Source organism: Trichosurus vulpecula, chromosome 3, assembly GCF_011100635.1.
Source record: "Trichosurus vulpecula isolate mTriVul1 chromosome 3, mTriVul1.pri, whole genome shotgun sequence".
In the NCBI taxonomy this organism is placed as follows: domain Eukaryota; kingdom Metazoa; phylum Chordata; class Mammalia; order Diprotodontia; family Phalangeridae; genus Trichosurus; species Trichosurus vulpecula.
Window position 1 is genome coordinate 392,012,183 of NC_050575.1, and position 26,522 is coordinate 392,038,704.

At 45.3% G+C, this 26,522-nt stretch overlaps 1 protein-coding gene across 1 annotated transcript in view; it reads left to right on the top strand.

The window, feature by feature from the left end:
• CDH3 (cadherin 3) overlaps positions 1-21,482 on the top strand; it is a 44,191-nt gene extending 22,709 nt beyond the window's left edge. Inside the window, exons 2-15 of the mRNA XM_036750603.1 lie at positions 1,070-1,275; positions 2,923-3,048; positions 8,562-8,717; positions 9,544-9,688; positions 9,938-10,110; positions 11,729-11,857; positions 12,867-13,052; positions 13,729-13,973; positions 15,096-15,241; positions 15,956-16,180; positions 17,021-17,227; positions 17,722-17,852; positions 18,294-18,440; positions 20,534-21,482. Of these exons, the coding sequence (XP_036606498.1) occupies positions 1,249-1,275; positions 2,923-3,048; positions 8,562-8,717; positions 9,544-9,688; positions 9,938-10,110; positions 11,729-11,857; positions 12,867-13,052; positions 13,729-13,973; positions 15,096-15,241; positions 15,956-16,180; positions 17,021-17,227; positions 17,722-17,852; positions 18,294-18,440; positions 20,534-20,743 (2,253 nt within the window). The 5' untranslated portion in view covers positions 1,070-1,248 and the 3' untranslated portion in view covers positions 20,744-21,482. The remainder of the gene's footprint in view (positions 1-1,069; positions 1,276-2,922; positions 3,049-8,561; positions 8,718-9,543; positions 9,689-9,937; positions 10,111-11,728; positions 11,858-12,866; positions 13,053-13,728; positions 13,974-15,095; positions 15,242-15,955; positions 16,181-17,020; positions 17,228-17,721; positions 17,853-18,293; positions 18,441-20,533) is intronic.
• Positions 21,483-26,522: the final 5,040 nt, after the last annotated feature.

Consider the following 26,522-nt stretch of genomic DNA (forward strand, 5'->3'; position numbering starts at 1 on the left):
TGAGTTCAAAACTGGCCTCAGATACTAAATATCTTTGTTACCCTGGGTAAGTCTCTTGACTCTTTGGTTCAGTTTCCTCATTAGTAAAATGAAGATAATAGCAGCCCCTATCTCTCCCAGGGCTGTTTTAAGGATCGAATGAGATGATAATCATAAAGCACTTAGCACAGTGCCTGACACACAGTAGGTGCTTTATAAATGTTAGCTGGCGTTATTTTTAGTGCCGTTCCCTGTAAGGTTGGCTTCCAATCATTCTGTACTTACTTTGTTGTTCTAATTTGTACCTATCATTTCCCTCTTTAGATTATGAGTGTCTTGAGGGCGGGGACCATTTTTGCATTTTCTTGGCCTGGAATCTTGATGTGCCTTTTGCTTAGTTTTGACTTTTGTGAGGTTTTTTGGGGTCAGCTAATCCAAACCTGTGTTTCAAAGTCTCTGGTCTTAAAAACTACGGAGAGACTTAACTAGGGTACGGTAACTTGTGTGTTGTCCGGGGGGCCACCTTTAGAAGGCTTACATCAAGAGTATGTGCACGCACCTTCCCTTCCTTCAAGGGAGGGGGTGGCGGAGAGAGGGAGAGGGAGGGGGAGAGAGAGAGAGAAGGAGAGATAAGAGAGGAGAAGAGAAAGAAGGAGAGAGAGGAGAGGAGAGAGAGATGGGTGTGAAAGAAAGAAATCCTTCTAAATGTGAGACCCTAACAAAGCATAGTTTACCATACCCTAGTTGAGTCTCTACATAGTTAAGGGGGTGAATCGAGTAACTCTTGGGTTATGAAGTGTTTTCCCCGAAGTAGCTCCAGCCCTGGGAACATCTCCCTCCCTTTCTTTTTTGTTTTTAAATTTTCTTTTTGACTATGAACCTCATCCACAAATAGGAGCATTTCGGTACACAAAGAACTAAAAAGATTACATATGAAACTGTGAACTCTTGTCGTGTTGGGTTTGGTGGTTCGGGGGTGGATTTATTCAATTCAACACGGCTGTAGCAAAGTTGCAGTTTGTTTTCCAGTCTGGATTTTTTGAATTTTCTTTGGAATCACCCTGTTTTCCTCTTCTCCTTCCTTTCTCAGTGGCATTGATCAGGTGTCCTGGCCAGGTGCTGGAGCTGCTCAGCACAGATGACCATTTCAGCGTGAGGAGCGACGGGACCATCCTGGTGAAACAGCCGGTGTCCCTGCAGGACAGGAGGACTTTCTCCATCTATGCCAGAGACTCAAATGACCAGAAAGTCTCTGTCATCGTGACAGTAATGAAGAGGCAGGACCCCTCTGATGAGGTAACAGGAGCATTCTCTTTAGATAGCAAGGACCTAGCTTTTGAGTTGTGTAGGGGTGGGGAGGGCAGGTATCTGAGCGCTGATTGGCTCTTAGCAGGATGGGCAAGTGGGAAGAGCAGGGAGGTGGAACACTGCTCAGAAGGCTGGACCTGGAGTCAGGGAGACCTGTGGCCTCAGGCACTTCCTAGCTGGGTGACCCTGGACAAGTCACTTGACTTCTGTCTGCCTCAGTTTCCTCATCTGTAAAATGGGGATAATAATTGCACCTACCTTCCCAGGGTGGTTGTGAAGTTCAAATGAGATAATAATTGTAAAATGTAAAGCACATAGTAGGCACTATATAAATGCTAGCTAGGTAGTAGTAGTAATAGTGGTGGTGGTGGTGGTGGTAGTAGTAGGGAGAGTGAGCTCGGAAGCTGTAAGAGTGCCTTGAGGGCATCTAGACCCAGGAAACAGGGGAGACTGTTACACAAAAATGCCCCAGAACACTTAAGCTGGAGGCCAACATCCAGCCTAAACCAAGATCTGGCTTATAGCAGGGGATTCTGGGTCCCTAGGCCAAACAACTCCAGTCATCATGGCTAGAGAGTCAGTTTTTGTAGCAGGATGCATGAAGCCCAAGGGATCATGGAAGGCCAACTCCCCAGGGAGTTCTGACCTGGAATTCTCTGGCCAGCGCTAGATCCAAAGGTCAGGGACCATGAAGAGGAAAAAAAAACTAGAAAAAGAACTGAAAGGTATTCTTGCCCGCTTGTTCACCCGCAAGGCAAAGCTCTGTCCTGACACCGTCATAACAAGCATTTCGTTAGCATTTCTGTGGCTTCTTTAGAGTTCACAAAGTGCTATAATAATAGCCTATCTATAATATACTAATAAATAGTGATAGTATTAGTAAAATATATGATAATTCTGGAAGGTAGCTGCTATTTTTATCCCTTTTTGTAGATGAAGAAGCTGAGGTAAATAGGGCTTAAATGACTAGAAAGGGTTATTATGCAAGTAACTGGATTTTCTAGGTTCCTTTCAGCGCTGGTAATGTCCTTTGGACAGAAAATATCAGAGCTGGGCAAGGAAGTGGGGAATCGGGAGGGGTATGGGAACCTTAGAACATAGAATGTCAGAGCTAGGAGGACCCCTAGAATATGGAATGTCAGAGCTGGGAGGGCCCTTAAAACACAGAATGTCAGAGCTTGAAGCAACCTTAGAGAATGTCAGAGCAGGGAAGGGCCATAGAACACAGAAGGTCAGGACTGGGAGGGGTCTTAGAACACAGATACCCTGTTCGCAAAATGAGGGGAAAATTTCTGGCCTCTCTTTACCTTCCTTTGGGAGCGGTTGAGAATAAGTGGAATGATTTATACCCTTCAGAAAAAGCCTTGAAGCTCTTGGAGAAAGGCCTGAAGTTCTCATTTTCCGGGGGAGTATGTTGTGGGGTGGGGAGAATACTAGGGAGACTACCTCGCCCCAAGTCCTGTCTCCATCCCAGGTCCCATGTGGGTACATAACCAACCTTACCTATTTACCTCCTTTCTCCTTCCTATTGTACTTTGCCCATCTGGGAAGAAGGGTGGGTGTGTGTGTGTGTGTGTGTGTGTGTGTGTACCAGCTATTTTCATGTCTATAGTAAAGAATCTTTGCCTCTCTTAGGAAAGACAAGCAGTGAAGCCTTCGTCATCCAAACGCAGTCTTCGGAGACGGAAGAGGGAATGGGTTGTTCCTCCCATCTCTGTTTCTGAAAATGAGAAGGGTCCTTTTCCCCGGAAGCTGAATCAGGTATGGATCCTCCTTCTTTGCAGATGCTCGATGCCGCTGGGACTCTGACCCGCCTTCCTGCATCTCATCCTAATTCCCCCATAATTTGACATCTTCTGTTAAGTCTCTATTTGGAAAGCTCTTTGTTCCTTCTAACGGGGAGATGATGAGGATTTGACATGGCAGCATCTGCTAAAAAACATCATTCTTGGGTTTTTATGGCTCCATGTTATGTGAAGGTGATTTAGAGCAACAGTTTGGTCTGGTTGTAGTAAGGCTTACTGGTTGAGCTCTCCACAATGTTTTGAGGTCTATATTTGTAGTAAGTATAAGAGTTTAACTGTCTATCCATGAAAGATGGAGAGTTTCTGATGGATCATTTAAGCCACCAGGGCATGCCTTGCTAGGTATTTGGCGGGTGCTGAATTTTTACCTTCTGTAGTGATGTCTGTTTCTTTGCATATTTGACTTTGATTACTAAAATGTACTGATTACGTAAGGATAATCCTTCTGTTGTTTCTGGTGGCAATGATTGGGTCCTGAATGGCCATTCTTAACCTGACTTGACACGGATCTCACCCATGATTACGTTTTTGGATCATGGCCATTCATAGATTCCATCCAGAGATATTTCACTTTGGGTTGCAATAGACATATCCAATGATGTCTGCCCATTTTCAGCCTTGATAGTGGCTCAGAAAAGCAATGTCTCTTTGTTCCAAAAATTACTTCTAAAGGGTGTTGACCTGCTCATCGTGTGTTCCAAGAAAGTCTGTCTATCTCTCATCTTTCTCCTTTTTGCTAAGGAGGTGTGTGGCTTTCTACGGCTGCCTGAGGCTGCTGGGGCCTACTCTCTGTTTCACAGATATCGTATAAATTATTGTCATTAATTATTATATCTAGTTGCCAATCTCATAAAGGGAGCTTTCTTACGAGGAGTTTCATATGTCAATGAAATGGGAAGTCCGGTGAATAATAATGATGACAATTATTGATGATGTTATGACTATCATTAAGGCAGATGTGGCTAGTGAAGAGGGCTGAGTGTGAAGTCAACAGGAGCTGCCTTTGACCTTTCTGGCCATGTGCCTTTCATTGGTGTGTGCCTTAACAACTCCCTAGGATTTACCTTCTAAGGTCGTTGTGGGGCAGATAGTGGAGTATTAGGACCTAGACAAGCCCAGATCCATTCCCCACAAACATCCCAGAAAAACTTAAAAATAGTTGAAATAGAAATAAGGAGAATCAACGGTAGGATCCTCCACTCAGCCCAGGTCTGCATGGAAAGATGGGTACAAACCTTTCAAAAGCCCTGAAGCAGACAAGGCAGAGTAGGAGGGAGGAGTTTTGTGTCAACTAGAGGGGCTCCAAGCAGAACCCAGCAAGAGAATGGTCCTAGAGCCCATCGGTGAGCACAAAAGCCCCAGGAAGAGCTCAATTTGTGGGGAGCCCAATGGGGGAGCCCCCCAGGTAGGCCCTGACTTGGGGAGTATAGCCCCAGCTCCCTGTGGCAAAAGAGAGACCCCAGGTGGAGGCCAGCATAGGATAAGCCCTAGAGTTCCGTGGCAAGAGCTCAGTGAGAGAGCAGCCCCAGAGGCTTGTAGAGGTCCGTAGGGAGAGAAGGGCCCCAGGCAGAGGTCAGTGAAGAGGCAGATCTAAGCCCCACGAGAGGAGAAGGATTGCCTGTTGTGGGAGTGGCCTGGGAGTCCTTGTAGCAGCAGAAGAAAAAGTCCTCAATGGGCGGGCCACCTAGAGCTCTGAACTACAGAAGAAATAAAGGCTATGAACATCATTCAGTCAGTTCCGGCCTAATCTAGCATCGGGCAGCCTGGGCCTGAACCACAAACAGGAAGCAAAGCCAAACAATTCCTGCAGAAAGTGGGACCATCAAACTCAGGAAGAAGCGGGACCTACTCACACTATTCAGGCATACAGGAACGGAGCTTGGTGCGTGCTCTGAGAATACGGAGATGAGCAAACCAAAGGAAACACCAAACACGATGAAGAAATACCTTCTAACTGAGAGAGACCAAAGGGAAAAAGCTTGCTGGGAACAGTCCTGTAGCAAATACGAGAAAAAAAATGCCCAGCCATCAGGATTACAAGAGGACCTGGGAGAAATGAAATGAGATACGAAATGGATTAGCAAGGAAAGAATGACCAGGGGAACTGATACCATAGATCAGATGGTGGGAAACCTTATTCACCTGCATGCCCTGAAAATCAGAGTGAACCAAATAAAAATAACTCAATGAGACAAGAAAGTTTTTGAAAAAAATTAAAAGATGGTAGAGGGAGATAGAAAAAGTGTAAGAAAGATAATATCAAAAACAATTAACTTAGAAAATGGATCAAGGAAAGATGATGTAAGAATTATTGGACTATCTGAAAATCATGACCAGGAAAAAAAAAAAAACTTGGATGCCATGTTTCAAGAAATCATAAAAGAAAACTTCCCGGCACTCTTAGAATGAGTGGGCAAAGTAGAAATAGAAAAAATCAGCTAGTCACCTCCTAAAAGAAACCTCAAAATGAGTGTCATACTTATGTGGAAATATGTTTAACATGACGTACATGTATAGCCTATATCAGATTGCTTGCTGTCTTGGGGAGGAGGGAGGGAGAAAAAAAATTTGGAACTCAAAATCTTATAAATGTGAATGTTGACAACTAAACAAAAAATGTCACAGCCAAAAGCTGTAGCTTCCTGGGCAAAGAAAAAATATAACAAGCAGCCAAAAATAAAACATTTAAGTACCAAGGAGCCACAGATAATAATCTGCCATAATAAAGGAGACTAGAACTTGGAATATGATATTCCAAAAGGAGAATGATATAGTCTTACAATCAAGAATAAACAACATGGCAAAACTAAATATAATCCTACAGGGGGAAAATGGATCTTTAATGAAATTGAAGATTTCTAAATGGAAACACAGGAGCCAAGAAAAATGTAGAACAGTATATCATTATGTTCGATTGGAAGGTATGTGGGGATGAATTAAGTACATGCTAATAGGAAGATAAGAAACATCTCATCCTAGATCCCAGTATCTTTAAGGGTCAAAAAGAAAGACAAATATGACAGACAGAAGGCCTAGGTGTCATTTTTTTAAGTTGTCTCTAGACATCCTGTCTTTAGGTTCAATATTTTGTTGTATGGAGATCATGCTTTCTTTTAATGTTATTCCTAATGTAGTTAATATTGGAAAGGAAACCAGTAACTGGGAAAACCTTTGCAGCAAATTTCTCTAGTAAAAGTCTCATAGCCAAGATATATAAGGAATTGATTCAAATTTACAAGAATAAGAGCTATTCCCCAATAGATAGATACATGGTCAAAGAAATGAACAGGCTATTTTCAAAAAAAGAAATCCAACTTATTAAGAACAATATGAAAATGTTCCAAACCACTAATACTTGGAGAAATACAAATTAATTCAACTCTAAGGTTCTATCTCACATCCATCAGAGTGACAGAAATGACCAAAAAGAGGAAAGTAACAAAATGTTGGAGGGGCTATAAGAAAATAGGCACAAAATAATGCTGTAGTAGGAGTGATGTAAATTGATTCAGCAGTTCTGGAAAGCCCCCTCAAATCATAAAGCTATATTCAGTCTTCCAACAGGATGTTTCTGATACATGAAACTGGACAACTTAAACTTCTTGAGAATCGTTATTTACTCAGAACTATGACTAAAAGGATATGGGGTATACGTACCCTTTGACTCACCAACCTCACCATGAGACCTGTACCCTAAAGAGTTCAAACTGCATATAGTCACTCTTTTAGTAGTAACAAATAACTGGAAACTAAGGGGATGCCTATCAATTGGGAAATAGCCGAACATATTATGCTATGTGAATATAATGGAATATTGTTGCATTATTAAGAAATGAAGAAAGAGGTGGCATCAGAGAATCCTGGTAAGACTTTTATCCGCTGATACAGGGAAGGAAGTAGAACCCAGAAAACAATTTATACAGTGGCAACATTTTAAAGGGGGAAAAAAACTGAAAGATTTTAGAACTCTGTTCAGTGTAGTGATGAATTATGGGTCCAAAGGTTGGTGATGAAGCATGCTACCTACCAGAGAGAGGTGTTGGGTTTCAGATGCAGAAACGGACATACGTTTTTGGACATGGTCAATGTGGGAATTTATTTTCCTGGACTGTGTGTATTTGTTATGAAGATTTCTTTAATTATTGTTCAAATGGAATGGCTGCGGGGAGGAAGAAATAATAAGTGCTAATAATAATAATAGTAGCTAACATTTATATAGTCTCTGTTATTTGCCAGGCACAGTACTAAGTGCTTTACAACTATTATCTCATTTGATTCCCACAACAACCCTGGGAGGTAAGCGCTGTTATTATCCACATTTTACAGTTGAGAAAACCAAAGCAAACAGAGGTTTAGTGACTTGCCCAAAGTCACACGTCTTGTAAGAGTCTGAGGCTGGATTTGAACTTGGGTCTTCTTGACTCCAGACCCAGAGCTTTAGAAATTAAAATTAATTAGAACAAATTAGAAATTTTTCTTAAAAATTGACATCACTAAAAAAAAAAAAAAGGTAATCAAGCATCCCCTAATTCCCAGCACACCATCATTAATTCTTATCAAATAATTCGGGAACCAACTGAAATTCATAATCTTTTATATCCCAAACTGAACCTTTATTGATGCTCATATTGGGCTAGATGATTTGATTCAATTCAACAGGCTTCTCCACCCCACACCCAATTTATTTACTTATTTATTTGTAGTGTTCAACATTCACTTTTATAAGATTTTGAGTTCTACATTTTTCCCCCTTCCCAAGACGGCATGCAATGTGATGTAGGCTCTACACAACAGGCATTTTCTAAGCACTTACTACATGCCCAGGTACTGAAGATACAAAGATCGTTTTAAAAAGAATAGTCCCAGACCCCCAAAGAGATTACATTCTAAGCTGAGGATGGGGTGAGGTGTAGGGGTGGGAAATAGCCTATATTAAGTTAAAGGGATTTTGGAGGGGAGAGGGAAGAGGAGCCCTAACTGAAAAACAAAACAAAACAATACATAAGCTGTGATCTGCCTTTGTGGATGGGATTCCCACACAGGGAATTTCATTTCCTGACAAAAGTCACCCAGCCTTCCAGTATTTGAATGTTATTATGGCTGCTCATATTTATAAATGGAGAAACTCAGGTATGTGCAGTTAAGTGATTCAGTAAGTGGGAGAACTGGCTTTAGAACCCAAGACATTTTTACTCCTAATTTGACACCCCCCCACACACCCAAACCATCATTTTCCAGGTGTGTGATTTCTGGTGCTTGGGCTACAGCCTCTGGGGTCTAGAGCTGTTTTTGCTTAGTTTCTCTCCTGGCTCTGCCACTTACTAGGTATGTGACTGCCATTAAGTTGCCTCAGTTTCCTCGTCTTTAAAATGGGCATGATAACACTTGGTAAACCTTTCAGCCCCATGTCAATGGGAGCTGTGACTCTCCTGCCCCACCTACCCCCTTCAACTTCTCTCTTGCCTCCAGCTCAAATCCAACAAGGACAAAGCCACCAAGATCTTCTACAGCATCACAGGACCAGGGGCTGATAGCCCCCCTGAAGGGGTCTTCACCATAGAGAAAGAGACAGGATGGTTGCTGGTGAACCGGCCACTGGACCGGGAGAAAATCGCCAAGTATGAGGTAGGTTACCTGGTTGATCTCAAAAAATCCCCCACCTAGAGGAATGGAATGAAGAGCATCTTCAAGGGGGGATGCTTGGAATCTGTATCCTGGACCCGAGAGCTGATTTCTAGCCAAACTTCCCTACCGCCTGCTGCCAGCACACGGCGTTTCATCTCTTAACCCCATGCCTTTGCTTATGCTGTTCTCCATGCATGCAATACCTCCCTTCCTCATGTCTGCCTCTTAGACGCCTAGATTCTTCCAGGTCTCAGTTCACATACCACCTTCTATGTGAGATCTTCCCAATTGTTAGTGATCTTCCTGATCCCTACCAGAAATCATTTTGCATTTATTTTTTACATAGTTTTAAATTGTTCATGTGTTATACACCTCCCACCCTCTGAAAAAATGTGAAATCCCTGAAGGCAAAGACTATTTTCTTGTATCTGTGGAGTACAGCAAATGGTCAATAAATGCTCGTTGGAATGAACTTACTACAATTTCAGCCTTAGGATCAGAGTAGCAATTCTCCAACTTTTTGGTGTCAGAACAGACCCCTTTTATATTCTTGAAAATTATGGAGAACCTTCCTCCCACAAGGAGCTTTTATTTATGTCAGTTATATCTGTCAATGTTGACTATTTTAGAAATTAAACGTCTTAGTAGCATTATGAAGATAGTTTTGACCTTACAGATCCCCCTTCAAAGGGTCTCAGGAGCTCCTATTTCCAGACCATACTTTGAAGACCACTAGCTTCCAGAATGGGAGAGCTGAAGTGACCATCTAGTGTAGCACCATTATTTTCCAGAAGAGGAAGTGACATTGTATCTTCTCTCCCCACAGCTGTTTGGACATGCAGTGTCTGAGAATGGCGCCTCCGTGGAAGAGCCCATGAACATTTCCATTGTGGTGATCGACCAGAATGACAACAAGCCCCAATTCACCCAAGAGGTCTTTAGGGGAAGTGTCACTGAAGGAGCCATGCCTGGTAAGAAGGAGGAAGGGGAAGAACCAGAAGCATACTGTTGGTCTAACAAGTTAGTTCCCTTGGGTGGAATTGTATTCCGGGTCTTTCTGGGACTGGGTGGAAGGATCCAGGGGACGGAAAGTTGTCCGTAGTAGTCTGTTTTCTCTCTCCATCTTTCTTCCCATCCCCAGTTCAGTAATTTACTAGCCAAGGACATGAAATCTCTCCAAGCAAAGGTGGCATCACAACCCACTTCCCTTTCTCCCCCAGGTACCTCTGTGATGCAGGTATCAGCCACGGATGCGGATGATCCTGGCACTCACAATGGAGCAGTCGCTTACTTCATCCTGGACCAGAATCCCAAAGAGCCTCATGACCACATGTTTACCATCCATAGAGAAACTGGGGCCATTAGTGTGATTGCCAGTGGTTTGGACAGAGAGGTCAGTCAGTCATGGTGGCCCTGGACCCTTAAACTCATCAACCTTTTTCCTGAAGAAACTCAGCCCAGTGACCTAGAAGTGCATTGACTTCCCTGCTAGAAAATGAGGGTGTTTATGCCATTACCTGGTGTTTCCCAAATTCTCTAGGCTGTCAGTTGATAGGCGATAAGCTTTCTGGGGAAAGCGGGGATTGCTTAACATAGCCCCCTGCTGGCCTAATTAGTTGGTTGCTAAATGAGCCCTCCAGAACTTTGGAAGAGGAAGCTGTGAAATGATTGCATATGGTATTTTCTCTTTAGGCATTCTAATCCCTCCCCTCCACTCCCATTGAACCATCACCGTATCACACCTCAATTCATAGGTTTGTCTCAAATGAATAAATAGATGTATAGTTACCCCTTCCACGTCACAATGGGATTTCAATATATTGCGGATGGGCATAAGAAATTAAATGGGAATTTTGGGGGAGTTTTGCAGAAACCATAGACAACACTTAAAGGCCAGCCGACAACGCAGAAAAGGTTTAGAAACTCAGAAATGTGTAAAACATATGTATAATATTGTATGATATCAGCACCTCATTAAAAAAAAAAGAAAAAATGTAGACTTCTTCTGTGGTATGAAGGGAGGGCCAAAAGTTTTACATGGATTTTCCAGATCACAGGGGTCCTGCACCCCTAATCCCCCCACAGTGTGGAAGGGATAACTGTAACTACTCTGAGAACATTATCCCCCTTGTGTCTCTCAAGACTGTAGTTTAGTCTTGGACCAGAAACCAATGGTCAGTCTGTCTTCAGGGCAGGTCCAGGATGAACTGTTTCTGTACCTAGGCCAGCCCTTGTTCAGAGGGGAGGAGAAGCCATGAGAACAGCTCTTTTGGTGGGGTTTGAAAGTTGTGACCACCAAGGAACCAGGAATGGGGAAAGGAGGGTGGTGGGGATGGGGTAGTAAGGTTATGGGTTCAGGACATGGGTTTGAATCCTGGATCTGCCCCTTATGCCCGTGTGACCTCACGCAAGTCAAGTCAACAAGTCTTTGTTAAGCACCTACTATGTACCGGGCACTGTGCTCAGTGCTAGAGATACAAAGAAAAGCAAAAGACAGTCCCTGCCTTCAAGGAGCTCCCCGTCTAATGCGGGAGATGACATGCAAACAACATTGTACAAACGTGATAGATTCAAAATAAATTGGAGATTAATCAACAGAGGGAAGGCACCAGCATTAAGGGGATTAAGAAAGGCTTCTTGTAGTTGGTGGGATTTTAGCTGAGCTTGAAGGAAGTCAGGGGAGCCAGGAGGGCAGAGGTGAGGTGGGTGGGAGACAGTACCAAATATGGGGCACAGCCAGAGAAAATGGTCGTAGTAGTCAGGAGATGGAATGTCTTATTTAAAGAACAGCGAGGAGGTGAATGTCACTGCACAGTAGAGTACATGGTTGACAATAAGAGTAAGGACAAGTCACTTCACCTCTGTGGGCCTCAGCTTCCAAATGTGTAAATTGGGGGGATTGGGCTTGGTGTTCTGTAAGGCCCTTCCCAGCTCTCAATCTAAGCCCCATGAAAACCTTCTCTAACCACAGCTGGGATTGGGCTCTTTACCCTTCCCTTCTCCCCCAACAGAGGGTAGCTGAGTACACACTGACCATCCAGGCTGCAGACATGGAAGGAGAAGGCCTCACCACCACAGCATCAGCTGTGGTGGAGATTTCGGATGCTAACGATAACGCGCCTGTGTTTGACCCCCAGAAGGTAACATCTTTTCTTCCTCACCAGGAAATGGATTGAAATTTTCCAAACCAGCCCTCTTGTAGTGCACGGTTCTGGAATCTCTGTGTCAGTGGCAATGCAGTTGAGTCTCCTGAAGAGAGCCCTTCACTGGGAGTCTTAGGGCCTAGGCTTGAACCCCCAAGTCTGCTGTTTATGACCAGTGTGACCTTGGATAGGTCACTTCCCCCCTCTTAGGGCTTCATTTTTCTTATTTGTAGAAGGATGGGCGTGGACTTACTGACCACCAATGTCAATCCTAGGAGTGATACCTGTGACCTTCCTCTTCCTATGACTCATTCTGAGCCAAGGTCCTTGGAACTCTTGACTCCTTCACTTTTGGGCCACAAGGTGGCATGTGGTCATGGATCGAGTGGATAGGCTGGGAGTTACATCAGACATTTCTCATTTGTGTGACCCTGGAAAAGTCACCTAACCCCTGCTTCAGTTTCTCCTGTAAATAGAGGGTTTGGTCCTGATGGCTTCTAAGGTTCCTTCTATTTCTATGCCTGTGATCCTTCAGATGCCAGGGGGATGTTATTATACCAGCCCTTCATTCTCAACTCCTGTCCCCACGACTCTTGTCTTATACTTCGGGCCAAAGCTGAGGTGGGTAGGAGAGGCTGCAACTGACCAGAGAGCAGGCCTCAAGCTCCCAACAGAGGAAACAGAAGCCTGTTGGTGATCTGAACCAATGACCCTCCTACCATATAGATATCTGTACCCCAGGAGGCTTTTGGTGATCTGGACCAATGACCCTCCTACCATATGAGGTATCTTTATCCCCTCAGGAATTCAGGTCATTTGTGTCTCCTTCCTAATGTGGCAGAGGGACAAGGCTCAAGAGATTGGGATCAGGACAAGAGAAGTGGCTTCCTCAGGGAAGGGGGAGTGTGTGTGTGGTGGAGGGGAGGGTGTGGAGGCCACACTTGGTTCCTCAAGGTAAGTGGCCACTTTGGGTTTAAAACTACTCCAAACTCCTTGCTCTTGGCAGTATACAGCTGAGGTGCCTGAGAACCAGGTTGGGGTTGAAGTTCAGAGGTTGACTGTGATGGACCTGGACGCTCCCAACACGCCAGCATGGAGAGCAGTTTACCAGATCACACAAGGAGATGAGGGGGGCCACTTTGCCATAACTACGGACCCAGAGAACAACCAGGGCATCTTAACGACCAGGAAGGTAAGCGTGCCTGGTATGGAGCAGCCAAGGTTAAAAGTCTTTTTTTCCCCACATAGAGCCAGGAGAACCTGTTCTCAGACCATTCACCAAGGAGTGTGATTTTTAGATACTTTTCAGGAGCTTTACAAAAAAATTTCTGGACTAGATGTGAAAAGACACTTCCCCTCTTTTCAGAGGTGAGGGCTTATGGGTGTAGACTGTTGAAAATCTATTTTAAAAAAACTCTTGACCAATATATTAGAAAAGAAAGGTGATTTAAAAATAAAATTTTCAAAAACCTCATAAGTTCCTTTAAGATAAGGTTCCTTTCATTTTTCTCTTGAATTCCTAGTATTAGGAATCTGTCCTCAGCACAGAATGGGTACTTAATAAATGTTTGTTTAATCAGAAAAAAAATTGTCTGGACAAAGTTCTCCATCTAGTCTATGAGTACCTTACATGTGTTATACCTAAGTAGAATCAGAGGTGCTTTAGGGAGCAAAGGAAGAGTATCAGCAGGAGCCTCTAGGGTCCAGTGGTCTCAAAAATGCAATTGCTTCCCTTTCTCTCCAACCAAAGAATGCTGGCAAGGGTTACTTGACCATGACCTTGTTTCTTCTTGACAAAGTCCTGACAGAAGCAAGAAATAGCAGAGGGTACTTCCCTCAGAGTGAGGACCTTTTATTTCTCCCCTCAGGGATTGGACTTTGAGACCAAGAACCAGTTCACTCTTCATGTCGTGGTGTTCAATGAGGCTCCTTTTGTGGTGAAGCTGCCCACGTCCACAGCCACAGTCACGGTGCACGTGGTGGATGTGAATGAAGCACCTGCCTTCCTCCCACCCACTAAAGTTGTGGAAGTCCATGAGGGTGTACATATGGGGGAAAAGATCTGCACCTATGCTGCCCAGGACCCTGACAGACATCAAAGTCAGAAGCTCAGGTACTCCAGAAATACCCTTAGCCCAGAGCCATGTGCTGGCAGCTTCCACCCTGGCTGAGAAGTATCCCTTGCACTGCACCCAGCCCTATCCCTTGTTCCCAGCTCCTGTTGAGGAAGGGAATGGAATGTTCTAAGCATCCCCGTTCAGCTTTAAAACTCCTCACACCCTGGCCCCAACCTATCTTTCCATACTTCTTTCCCATCACTCTCCCTTTCACACATTTGTTCATTTATTCATTCATGGCATTTTGTATCCTTTTGCACAGGCCCAACCCACATCTAGAATTCTTTCTTTCTCGTCTCTACCTCTTGGAATGCCTGGGTCCATGTAAGGCTCAAATCCTATGTGAGGCCTTGTCTGATTTCCTCCATCCTCCAAAATTACTTTTTTTTTCCCCTCTGATTTAATTGGTGCACGAAACTCCTTCTTCAAGTGTGTTCCAATTACCAATCATCATCTTAGAGAGTGGCCTGAGGACACTCAGGCGTTAAGTGATCAGCCCAGGATCACACAGTCAATATGTGTCAAAGATAGGATTTGAACTCTGGTCTTCCTGACTCTGAGGCTGTGTCAACCCACTATGGAACTTTGTATTTACTTTTGTTTGTACATGTTCTGTGTTCCCTTCCTCCTCAGTCTTCACTGAGGGATGGCACTGTCGGACATTTTTATTATTGTAATTCAGTGTTTGGCACATAATAAATGCTTAATTAGAGCATAGTGCCCGTTAGATTGTAAGCTCCTCGAGGGCAGGGACTATTTTTGTCTTTCTTTATAACACTAGAGCTTAACGCAGTGTGTAGCACTGGTGCTTAGTAAATGCTTGTTGACCCGGCATACTAAATGCTTGTTGAATGGAATAGGATTGAGCTGAATCAAATCCCTGAAGTAATTTTGCTTTTTTCTGTCCCTCACCACCACCCTTGGGGTGAGGCAGGGTAGAGCTGCTAGGTGTGGGGGTGGTTACAGCATTGGACAAGTTTGTGGCTTTTGGTCTCTTTCCAGTGGAGTTTCTGGGCCTGGCTAAGGTTCCTTCCCCCTCCTTCATTCTCAACAACCAAGTAGCCTGAGATGCCTTCCAGGAAGATTCTCTTACCCACCATTATGCTTTCATTTTCCAGCTACCATATTGTGAGTGACCCTGCGGAGTGGCTAATGATTCATCCAGAGAATGGAGATATCACCTCCAATGGCCTCCTAGACAGGGAAGATGAGCAGTTTGTCACCAATAACACCTACAAAGTCGTAGTCTTGGCCACTGATGATGGTAAGAATCCAAGAATCCCCAACCATATAAACAATTCTCTCTCTCTCTCTCTCTCTCTCTCTCTCTCTCCCTCCCTCCCTCCCTCCCTCTCTCTCTTTCCCTCTCTCTCTTTCTCTCTCTCTCTCTCTCCCTCCCTCTCCCCCCTTTTCTCTCCTCTCTCTCTGTCTCTCCTTGTCTCTTCTCTCTCTCACCCTCTCTCTCCCTTTCTCTCTTCCTCTGTTTCTCTCTCTTCTCTCTCCTCTTTCTCTTCTCTCTCTCTTTCTCTCTGAAAAAGGCATATGGTGAGAAAACGAGAATTCTGGATCAGTTAACAATTCTCAATGTCTGTTCATAAACTATTGCAAAGGATTATTGGGGATTTCCAAGGTTGTATGGGGGGCATGGAGATGTAGCAGTTGGTAAGCTAACATTAGCATGGTCTTCTCCCTACTGATCATCCCGACATCCTGGGTACAGTTATCTCCTCGTGTAAGTGCTGGAGTGAGGATAAGGAGGGTATTTAAGGATCTGAGAAATGCCAATGCAGTTGGTGGGGAGGGATGTTTCCCTAGACTAGAGTTTTTTCTGGAGACTAAGACTAATGAAAGTATCCTAGGAGGTAAGGGCCCAAACCCAGAAACTGAACCCACCGTGAACCAAATAGGAAGGTGAATTGGCCCCCAGGCATAGAATATTAAAAGTCACTCGTGTACGTGTGTGGGTAATTGTAACCAGGAAACCCTCCTGCCACTGGCACTGGCACCCTCCTGCTGACCCTCTTGGATGTGAATGACCATGGTCCTATCCCGGAGCCTCGCCAAATCACCGTCTGCAACCAAAACACCGTGCCCCAGGTGCTAAACATCACAGACAAGGACCTGCCCCCCCATACCACCCCCTTCCGGGCCCAGCTCACTCATGATTCTGATATTTACTGGACTGCGGAAATGAATGAGAGAGGTAAGTTAATGACCCTGACTGGCATGGGAGCTGTTGGCACTGATAGATGTTGCAGAGAGGTCATATGCATCATCCATAAAACCTTGAGTTTGCCACTTGACTTGAGCCTCTTCGTCTTTAAATGGGAGTAATGATGCTTATGTTACTCATTTCACAGGGGCTCATGGGTGGGAGGTGCTTTGTGAATAGGAAATGCTGTGTCAATATTCCTTATCCCTACCCCCAAGTCTCAGAGATAGGAGGAACTTCAGAGACCATAGGGTCCAACCTATACCTGAACACAAAAATCTCCTCCATGGCATCCTTGACAAAGGGCCAATCAGGTTTTGCTTGAAAACCTCCAGGAAGCTGGAAGGCCTCATCTCTCCAGGTAGCCCCATTCCATTTTGTTTTTTTTTTTTTTTTTTGGATAGCTGTCATCCCAATGGGATGGAGTTTTTCTGGCTATCTATCAAGACAAGATCCTCCATTTTGCTACGAATCCACTCACTGTTCCCTACCTACCTCTTGTAGTCCTCCCTCTGGGGCCCAAGCAGAACAAGTGTAATTTATCTTCTATAAAACAGCTCTTCAGAAACTTGAAGACAGGGATCCTGCCTCCCAAATGTCACCCACCCACCCTCCAGGCTCAACATTCCCAGTTCTTTCAACCTGTCCTCTTATAGCAGGATCTTGAGGCCCCTCGCCGTCTTGGTTGTCCTTCCCCTGGATGCCGTCCAGCTTCTCCTCATCCATGCTTTGTGCGTTTGTGTTTAGATATCTGAGGCTATGAGTTTATTGCCTTATCCATCCAAGTGAGGAGGATGGCCAACAATTGGTAAGCATGATGTCCCTCTACAGGAGATGCTGTGGCCTTGTCGCTGAAGAAATTCCTGAAGAGTGATGATTATGAACTCCATCTTACTCTGTACGACAACCACGGCAAAGACCAGCTGACCGTGATCAAGGCAAAAGTGTGCGACTGTGAGGGCCACATGACCATCTGTCCAGGGGCCTGGAAGGGTGGCTTCTTCCTGCCTGTCTTGGGAGTTGGTTTGGCCTTGCTAAGTGAGTGCTCCCTGTGTGCAGTCTCTGAGGGGAGAGTGGCTGAAAGTCTAGGAACATTCTACTCCCAAATCATACTGATTTTGGCATGAATTTTGTATTTTATTTAATCAATCAACAAACATTTATTAAGAATCCACTATGTTCCAGCCTCTCTACTATATGCTGGGGTATAATGGAATATTTAATCATGAGGCAGCCTTCAGAGCCTGGGAGCCCTGGGTTCATGTCTTACCTCTGACCTGTGTTGGCTGTATGACCCTGGGCAAGTCATTTGGCCTTCTAGCTGCCTCTGTTCCCTCCTCTGTAAAACATGGATAATAACAAAAGTTACCTTCCGGGGTTGTTGTGAGGACTAAATGGTCAAGTGGTTAGCACCATGCCGGGCACATAGTAAACGCTATGTAAATGTTAACTGCTATCATCACCATCATCATCATCGTTATTAGTGCTATTATCCCTATGGGATTTGGAGTCATGCACTCTCTCCCTTCCAGTCCTACTGCTTGCCCTCATGCTGTTGATGAGAAGGAAGAGGAACGTGAAGGAGCCCCTCCTGCTTCCCGAGGATGACACCCGGGACAACGTGTTCTACTATGGAGAAGAGGGGGGCGGTGAAGAGGACCAGGTTGGGGATTCTGATGTTTGGGGAGTTGGGATTGAGGGAGGGCCCTCCCTGGCTCAGCCACCCCTTCTCCCCTCCCCCAACCACTCACTGCCACAGGGACCCTCCATCATGGCCTTTGAGCATCTCTGGGGAGTTTTCTTGTCAGGGAGGGACTTCTGAATTCATTGGCCACCCCACCATAGAGATCATCCCCATATAACCCAAAGGTTTTCCTTGTGATCTCTGCCAACACCAAAGGTCAGTTTTCTGGCCTCTCCTTGTCCATCCCAAGGTCTTCTCTGTCATGAATTTGATGGAGAAATGACCAAGACTTCAGAAATCCCACACCCACCAAATGAGCCTCATTACATAACCCAAACAAGCAGGCAGGTGTCAGGGTTTGTAGGTCTGGGATTCAAAGGTGGGTCCCCTAATTCATATGCTCTCTTTCTTCCCCAAAAGGACTATGACATTACTCAGCTTCATAGAGGCCTGGATGCCCGACCAGAAGTGATCCTCAGGAATGATGTGGTACCCACGTTCATCCCTCCCCCCCTGTACCGGCCACGCCCAGCCAACCCAGATGAGATTGGCAATTTCATCATCGAGGTGAGGAAGGGGCTTACCCTACTTCCCCTAGGTTATCCATTAGATGAATGTAGGACTCCAATTTCTCTTCTTTTAAAAAAAATTATCTTTTTAATTTTTTTATTATTTTTGTATCACCTGCATTTCCCCATATCTCTCCCCCCTCCCCCCCAATCCCCAGTTCCCCTCCCAGAGAGAATCATCCCTTATAACAAAAGGGGAGGGGAACAGTTGGGCCAAACTGGGCCACACCTCAGCCATGTCCACCATTGTCTGCAGCATTCCACTTCTGCAAAGGGAAGATTCCTCCCTCCCTTTTAAAGGGACTTGTCCATATCTGAGGCTATGGGACCCTTGCAAGCAGACCTAGTATGAAGAACCCAGTGTCCTTTGTTGCTTGGCCACCTTAGTGAGGCTTGTTTCTTGCCATTTGGCCTCAGCTCTAGCATGGCTCAGGTAAAAAGGAAAAAGCTCAGTGATGGATGTGCTCAAAAGGACACATCCTTGAGCTAGACCCCCACATGCCTCCATTCTGATCCTGCCTTTGCTGTTGATTCTCATCTCCCTGCCACAGTGGAAGGGCCTTAGACTTGTAGTCAAGAGGCTTGGGTTTGAATCCTGGTTCTCATTGCCACCTTTGGAATATTGGGCCTCTCTGCATCTCAGTTTCTTCATCTACAAAATGAGACATTTTGGGCTAGGTGACTCTCAAAGTCACTTTCATATCCATAGGATCTTTGCCACTCCAGTTTTCCAATTTTTGCAAAGTGGAGGTTTTATCCTTTGTTACATGGGATGGTAGGGAGCCAGGATGTCAAGGTGAGAAAATGGCTGGCCCCTTGACCCTCTGAAAGGATGTGGTTCACAACAACTAGGAGGCAGGAGACCCCATGGGAATGCCAGCAGCCCTTCTCTCCAGGTGCGCCAAACTGTTATTCTGGGAGGCCGCCACTTGCCCCAGGACTAAGTAACATACTTTGGTCCCAACTCTACTGTACACATACCTACCGGAGGAAAGAAAACAGCAAATGTCATTTGAGACAAGGCTTTAAGGAGGCTTAAAAGCTTTGTCAGTCACCCTCTGTCCAAAGGGGAGCTTTCATTTGAACTTTTCCATGAAGGTAAATGGAATGGAACATTCGCCTCCTCCCTCCCAAACTAAAAGCACTAATGGGGCTCCTTATGACCCTGACATTAGGAAGTCACTTTTCCCTGGCTCTTACCTACTTTATTTGAGTCTGTCTGTCTGTCTGTCTGTCTCTCTGTCTCTGTCTCTGTCTGTCTCTCTGTCTCTGTCTCTCTCTCTCTCTCTCCACCTCTCCCCCCCTCCCTCTCCCTCTCTCTCTACCTCCCCCTCTCTTCCCTTCCCCCCTCCTTCCCTCACTCTTTCTCTCTCCCCTCCCTCCTTCCCTCTCTTTTTCTTTCTCTCTCTTTCCTCTCCTTTCTCTCTCTCTCTCTCACACTGTCTCTCCCCCCCTTCCTCTCTCTCCTGTCTCTGTCTCTCTGTCTCCCCCCTTCTCTCCCTCTCTCTCTGTCCTCTCTCTCTCCTTCTCTCTGTGTCTGTCTCCTGCCCTCCTTATTTCTCTTTCCTCTTCTCTTCTCCCCTCCCTCCTTCCCTCTCTTTTTCTTTCTCTTTCCTCTCCTTTCTCTCTCTCTCTCTCTCCCTCTCCCCCTCTCTCTCTTTCTCTCTCTCTCCCCCTCTCCCCTTCTCTCCCTCTCCACCCCCTTCCCTCACTCTTTCTCTCTCCCTCTCTCCCTCTCCCCACGTCTGTCTGTCTCTAGTATTAGGCCATCATAATATAATATATACTGTATCATACATGATATATTTATATTTGGTTAGTTTGACTTTCTAAGTATCATAGGCACAACCAATCTAGGAAGAGAATGGGGGGGGGGGACTTCTTCGCTCCCCAGGTAATACACAGTTTGAATAGCCATTCTCCAGGCAATGGGCATCTGGCTTCTTGGGTCCTTCCTGCTCTAAACCCTAGGATGCTCCCTGGGGGTTGGCTCTGCTGGGGACTGGTGGAAGGCAGAGGCTGCCTCTACTGTGCCCACCACTGGGGTCAGTGATTTGGGCTCGCTAACTTCCTGGATGCTCTGTTCTGCAGAACCTGAAGGCAGCCAACAATGACCCCACGGCCCCACCCTACGACTCCCTGCTGGTGTTTGACTATGAAGGAAGCGGTTCGGACGCAGCCTCCCTGAGCTCCCTAACATCTTCCAACTCGGACCAGAACCAGGATTACGACTATCTGAATGAGTGGGGCAGTCGATTTAAGAAGCTGGCCGACATGTACGGCGGTGGGGAGGAAGACTAGAGGGGCCTTCTTGCCCTGGACAGAACTAATTTCTTGCTCTCTGGACCCCACTCCTAGGAGCAGGTAGCTGTACCTCAGAGACAAAGTGACTCGCCTGCCTTGAGAGCAGATTTCAATGTGTCATTAGGCCTGAGATCATGTTTCAAGCCTCCTGAATTTATCAAGAAAGTGACTTTAATGTGAGTGCTTTCCTGACTTAAAAATCCGGCTGAATCTGATGGAAATTCAGTTTTGACCCAGAACAGCCTAGACCACAGATCTGCCTCAACACAAGGAAGGAGAAAAGGTGGCATGGGCTGGGATTCTCCTTTGAGTCTATAGATAATGGACACCCTGCCTACTATAAATACCCACCCACGGTTGCCTCCTGGCCATTTATCCAGTGCCTGTTTCCACTAGAGATGGTCTCTCTCTTCTCCCTTCTGAGCCATGTTTGGAGACAGCAGCCAAACGGTGGCCAGAGAGAAGCGGGTGTCTAGTTCTTTCAATTTCTTTCTGCATTTTGAGGAAGGGGATGGAGCCCAGAAGATGATGAAATCATCCCGGTCACAGCCACAGGAGGTTTTGTTTCTTTTTCCCCAAGACAATGACAGCATTTTTTTATATAGAATACCCATAGTTACTTTTGTGTTTTTTTTTAAATATATATGTGTGTGTATGTGTGTGTGAAGTAGGTGAAGGGTCATGCTAAATGCTGATCATGGTGTAAACATACCAAAACTTTTTATTAAAGAAACTTAACAAAAATGATGAGAGGAAGTAGAAGAATCTCCTCCAAGGGGAACTTCTCTTTTTCTTTCTCTCTCCACTAAGTCAAGAGGGGAAGTGAGAGTCTAAGCAAGTGATTTTTTTCCCTGCAGGTCTGAGAGGGTCCTCTAGCCCTTAAGTGTTTACAAAGCTTTATTTACAAATGTTTACAAGTGCTTTTCTCACTACAACCTGGGAGGCAGGTAATACTGCTCATCCCCCTTCTGTTTGCTGTTCTGTGACCCCTGTGGAACATATTGTTCATGGGGTTTTCTTGGCAAAGGTATTGGAGTGGTTTGCCATTTCCCTCTCTAGTAGATTAAGGCTTGCCCAGGGTCACACAGCTAGTAAGTGTCTGAGGCTGAATTTGAACTCGGGTCTTTCTAACTCTAGGTCCAGGGCTTTATCCACTGTGCCACCTGGCCACCTCTATCCCCTTTCTACAGGTAATGGAACTGAGGCTTAGTTAAGAGACTTGTTAATAAGGATTAGCCAAGATTCAAACCCAGGTTCCTTAACCTCTCTGTGGGTTTCTAATTAACTCATTGGTAAAATCAGGGGAGGGGTTGTTCAAGATGATAATACTTAGTAACTAATATTACCATAGATTTTTACAATACATTATCATTTTATTTGATCCTTACAACATTGCTCCCTTCAGAGCCATGACTCTGGATTCGGGGGACCTGGGCTCAGATCTTGATTCTGATGCTTTTTACTGCCTTGGTGACCCTGGGGACGTCACCTAGCCTCCCTTAGCCAGAGTAAAATGAAGGCCTGGGCTAGTTGGCTTCCAAGGTGAGGTGCCCTTCAGCTCTAAATCAATGGCCCTGTGTACCCCCCCATCCTGTGAGCTTAGACACCATTGATTTTTCCCTTTTGGGCTCAGTGATGTGCTTAGCGTCACACAGCTAGAGTCTGAAGCAGGATTTGAATCCTGACCCATAAATCCATGCTGCCCCCTTCACTTCTTGGCCTCTGAACCTCAGAAATTCACCCACATAGGGACTTTTGGTGAGTGGGTGGGGTGTTGGGTTGCAATGGGGGGTGGGAACACCTTTTGGGGGGATTGTGCTCTAGCTTCTTCAACCTGAGGAGGGGCTAGGGCTGCCCCCCCCCCCGCCCCCACCCTAATATATTCTTCCAGTGTCTTACTCCATCACCTGCCAGCCTCTTGGTACCAGGGTACTCCTGATAAGACTCCATTCCTGGAAATCCCCCTCTCTGGGGCCTCTGATAAGATTAGGAAGGGATTAGGTGTCTTTTCTGAGGATTTCTGGGGCTGCCTCACAACAACAAAAGTCCCCGATCTTTGCACAGTCTTTTCACACCTGCATCCCCTTATCTTGGGCTCTTCCCTCCCCTTTCCACAAACCCAAGCAAAGGAAGAAACTCTATCTTTCCTTGTACAAACTGACACTCGGTAACTTGAGTTCCAAGTCTGAAGGAGATAAGGAAAACCTCAGCTGCGGTTGAAGCTGGCCTTCCAGACACATTGGGTATTTGGGGGTGGGGGCAGAGCAGATGCAAATCAAATTTTCTGTGGATTGCTCTAAGAGGGAACTAGAATGAAATGATTATAAGTCAAGTCAGGAAGCATTTGGTAAGTGCCTACTATGTGCTAAGCATTGTGCTCAACTAACTAAATTCAGCTTTGTTTGGGATTGTAGTGCCCATGGTTTAGATGAGACATCACCAAGGGCTTTGGTGTAGAGGCATAGAGGCAACCTGGAGTAGGGAAAGGGGACTGGGCTATGTGGGAGTGCAAAATCTAGGTTCTGGTCCCGGTTCTGTTTTACACAAGTCACCACCTCCAAGGCTCAGTTTTTTATTTGCAAAATTAGTCTAAAAGATGACTTCCCCCTTCCACTTCGGGATTTGGGTGTGGTTTGATTCCAGAACTGTGTCTGAGGCCTAGCTCTGCCCTTTCCAAGCCATGGCTGGGTTTGTGTTACCTACGTCTTGGGGTAGTTGTAAGATATGTGCTGTTGTCAAACAAAAAGCCCTATAAACCAGGGCAGCTGGATGGCACAGTGGATAAGAGCCCTGGACCAGGAGGCAGGAAGACTCAAGTTCAAATCTGGCCTTAGAAACTAGCTGTGTGACCCTGGACAAGTCACTTAACGCTGTTTGCCTCAGTTTCCTTGTCTGTAAAATGAGCTGGAAAAGGAAGTGGCAAACCTTTGCCAAGAAAACCCCCATTGGGGTCACAAAGAGTCAGAAACAACTGAACAACCACAAACGTGTGTGTGTATGTATACGTATGTAGTTTTTTATAGGTATCTATATCTGCATATTTACACAACATGCAAGGGGAAAGTGCATTGGGGGAGGGGTAATCTTGGTTCTGTGTTCCCCAAAATAACTCAATCACAGAACACTTGAAAGATTATGTGCCCTGATGGATCCCATCAGTCCAGGCTGAGGTCTTCCCTCCTAGGCAGAAAGGGAGGGTGAGGGAAATTTTGGAGCAATGTCATGGTAGATAATTTCGATGCTGCAAAATTGCCATGTATTGTAGATGGAACCGTGGAACACTTGCTGTAACATGCAGGATTTCAATCCAGTGATTGATAGGGTGAAACCTACTATGTGATCACCATCGATACTCGGGGTCACTTGCGTTGGGAGTTATTCCTACGTGGCGTTTCATGATTCCCAGCTATGTAGCACATCAGCAGGTGAACGATTCTATTCTACAAAGTGCTCTTTGGCATTGGAAAAGCCCCAATTTCCCAAGTGAGACCCAACTGTCAGTCACTTACCCCTCTTCAATTTTGGGCCCCTTTCCTCATTCACCTATAGTTCCATCCAGGGCATATGGGCCAACTTAATGGGCTGCCTATCTAACTTCATGTCATAATCTGGCCAATGGGCGTTTAAAAATACTTGTTTTCCTGTGTGGATGGTTATGTCAAATTGACCCATGAGATAGATAATGCAAAGCAGGGTTTGAATGATGTTTTATTTATTTTGGGGAGGAACATTTTGTTTCAATAGGACACTTCCAAACCAACACACACAAAACAACCTTTTGGACAATGGTTTAGTAGGAGCATGTCATAGTGGCTGCTAGGTGGGTGCAGTAGATAGTCAGGAAGACTCATCTTCCTGAGTTCAAATCTGACCTCAGACGAGTCCTAGCTGTGTGATCCTGGGCAAGTCACTTAACCCTGTTTGCCTCAGTTTCTTCATCTGTAAAATGAGCTAGAAAAGCTAGGAAATGGCAAACCAGTGCAGTATTTCTGCCAAGAAAAGCCCCAAATGGGGTCAAAGATTTGGACATATTGAAAATGACTGAACAAGTGGTTGGCCTCAAAGACCCGGGATCAAGTCTCCCTTTGCTACATACAGCTTTGTGACCTTGGGTAAGTCATTTAACATCTCAGGACTCTATTCTTTATAAATTGCAGAGAAGGTGCTGACCTGCTCGGGTAGGTCCAGACTCTATTCCTCTATCCCTGTCCCACAAAACGTGCTGAGAGAAACTCCCGCACAGCATTGGATTTCAGACCAAAAGTTGTACAGGAGTAGGTGTTTATGAATCTTTATCTCTGAGCAACCCTACTTTTAAAAAATCATTTAAACAATTTTATGGATATCTTTTTTAACACCACAATCATTTTCTAACAAATTCATCCCAACCCACCACATAGGGCCCTCCCCAGCCACAGACAAAATCAGATCTGTAGAAGCCATGCCTATTAGGGTAAAGCACATTGCACACCCATAGTCCCTTATCTCTTTCCCGAGAGACGGGAAGCATTTTCCTTCCCTTGATGAACAGCTCTATTTAGCAAAGCAAAAATTGGCCTTAACCAGGACTTTTGGGACACTGTGTATTTGGGCCAGAGGGAAAGGGGTCTAGGAAACGTGATTCAAATAGGATTTTCTCTCCCTGGATTGATGCATCCCCCTTACTGAGAACCTCTTCCTGTTCAATAAGGGACAGCCCACCCCCAACCCTGCCATGTCCCAGACTCCACCCGCCACCATGAGCCAGGTATTATACTTCTTAATTGCACAGGAAGAGGCCCATTAGGGAGAAGGTCACTGGGAAAACGTGTTTTCTTTGCTGCTTTTTCATCCTCCACGAGGATCTACATCAGCAATGGTCCAAAGTACTGTGTACCCCTATGAACAGATTAGGGTCCATTATCTGGAAATTCTAGGAAGTGGAAAACTTTCCACCCCTTCTATTTTCTGGTTTCAGAAACTCCCTCCATTCAATACCCAACCAAGAAGCTTAATTAGCTCCTCCCTGGTTTTAAAAGAAAAAAAAAAAAGGGAAAAAATCCACGCCCTCCCCACCCCTCCACTCCCACCTCCTAATGTGCTCCTCTTTCTCATTCCTAGAGTTTTCTGGCAAGGAATTTCTGCAGTTTTCCTCACGCACATTTGGGTTCTAAACATTTCAGCACCTAAAGCCCTCTTTCCTTCCCCTCGCCGCCACAACTCTAAAAGCACAGTGCCTGAGTCAGTAAGTGCTTAATAAATTCCTTTTATTTAAGAGAGCTATCATGCCCTCCCTCGATCTGACCAGTAGAGGGCAGAAGAGGGCAGCTCGCCTTAGCAACACCCATGTAGGTGCTTGTAGGTGCTTAAGGGGAAATATCCCAGTTTGTGAAAGCAAAGATCCTTCACTCGGAGACCATGGGTAGGTTTCAGGAAATACTCAATGTCAGTTTCTGTGTTGTTGGGGGAAAAGCACATATCTTTATTTTTTACCAACTTCCAACTGAAATTTAGTATTTTCTTCAATTTATGTTATGCCTTTAACAACAGTGCCCTGAGAACTGGTCTCAGGGTCCAGGACACAAAAAAGGTTAGGACCCCTACTTTTGTGTATTCATTTTACAAATAAAAACTGGAAGGAGTCACTTGCCCGCTTCTCATACCACCACGTGGCTTCTTTTAGGAGATGAAGGGAAAAGGAGAGGCAAGACTACAGTATATAAATTTAAAAGTATGTCTCCCCTCCCCCCCCATCAGCATTAGTAGTTGTTCAGGGGGTTCCCAAAAGAGGCCCCTG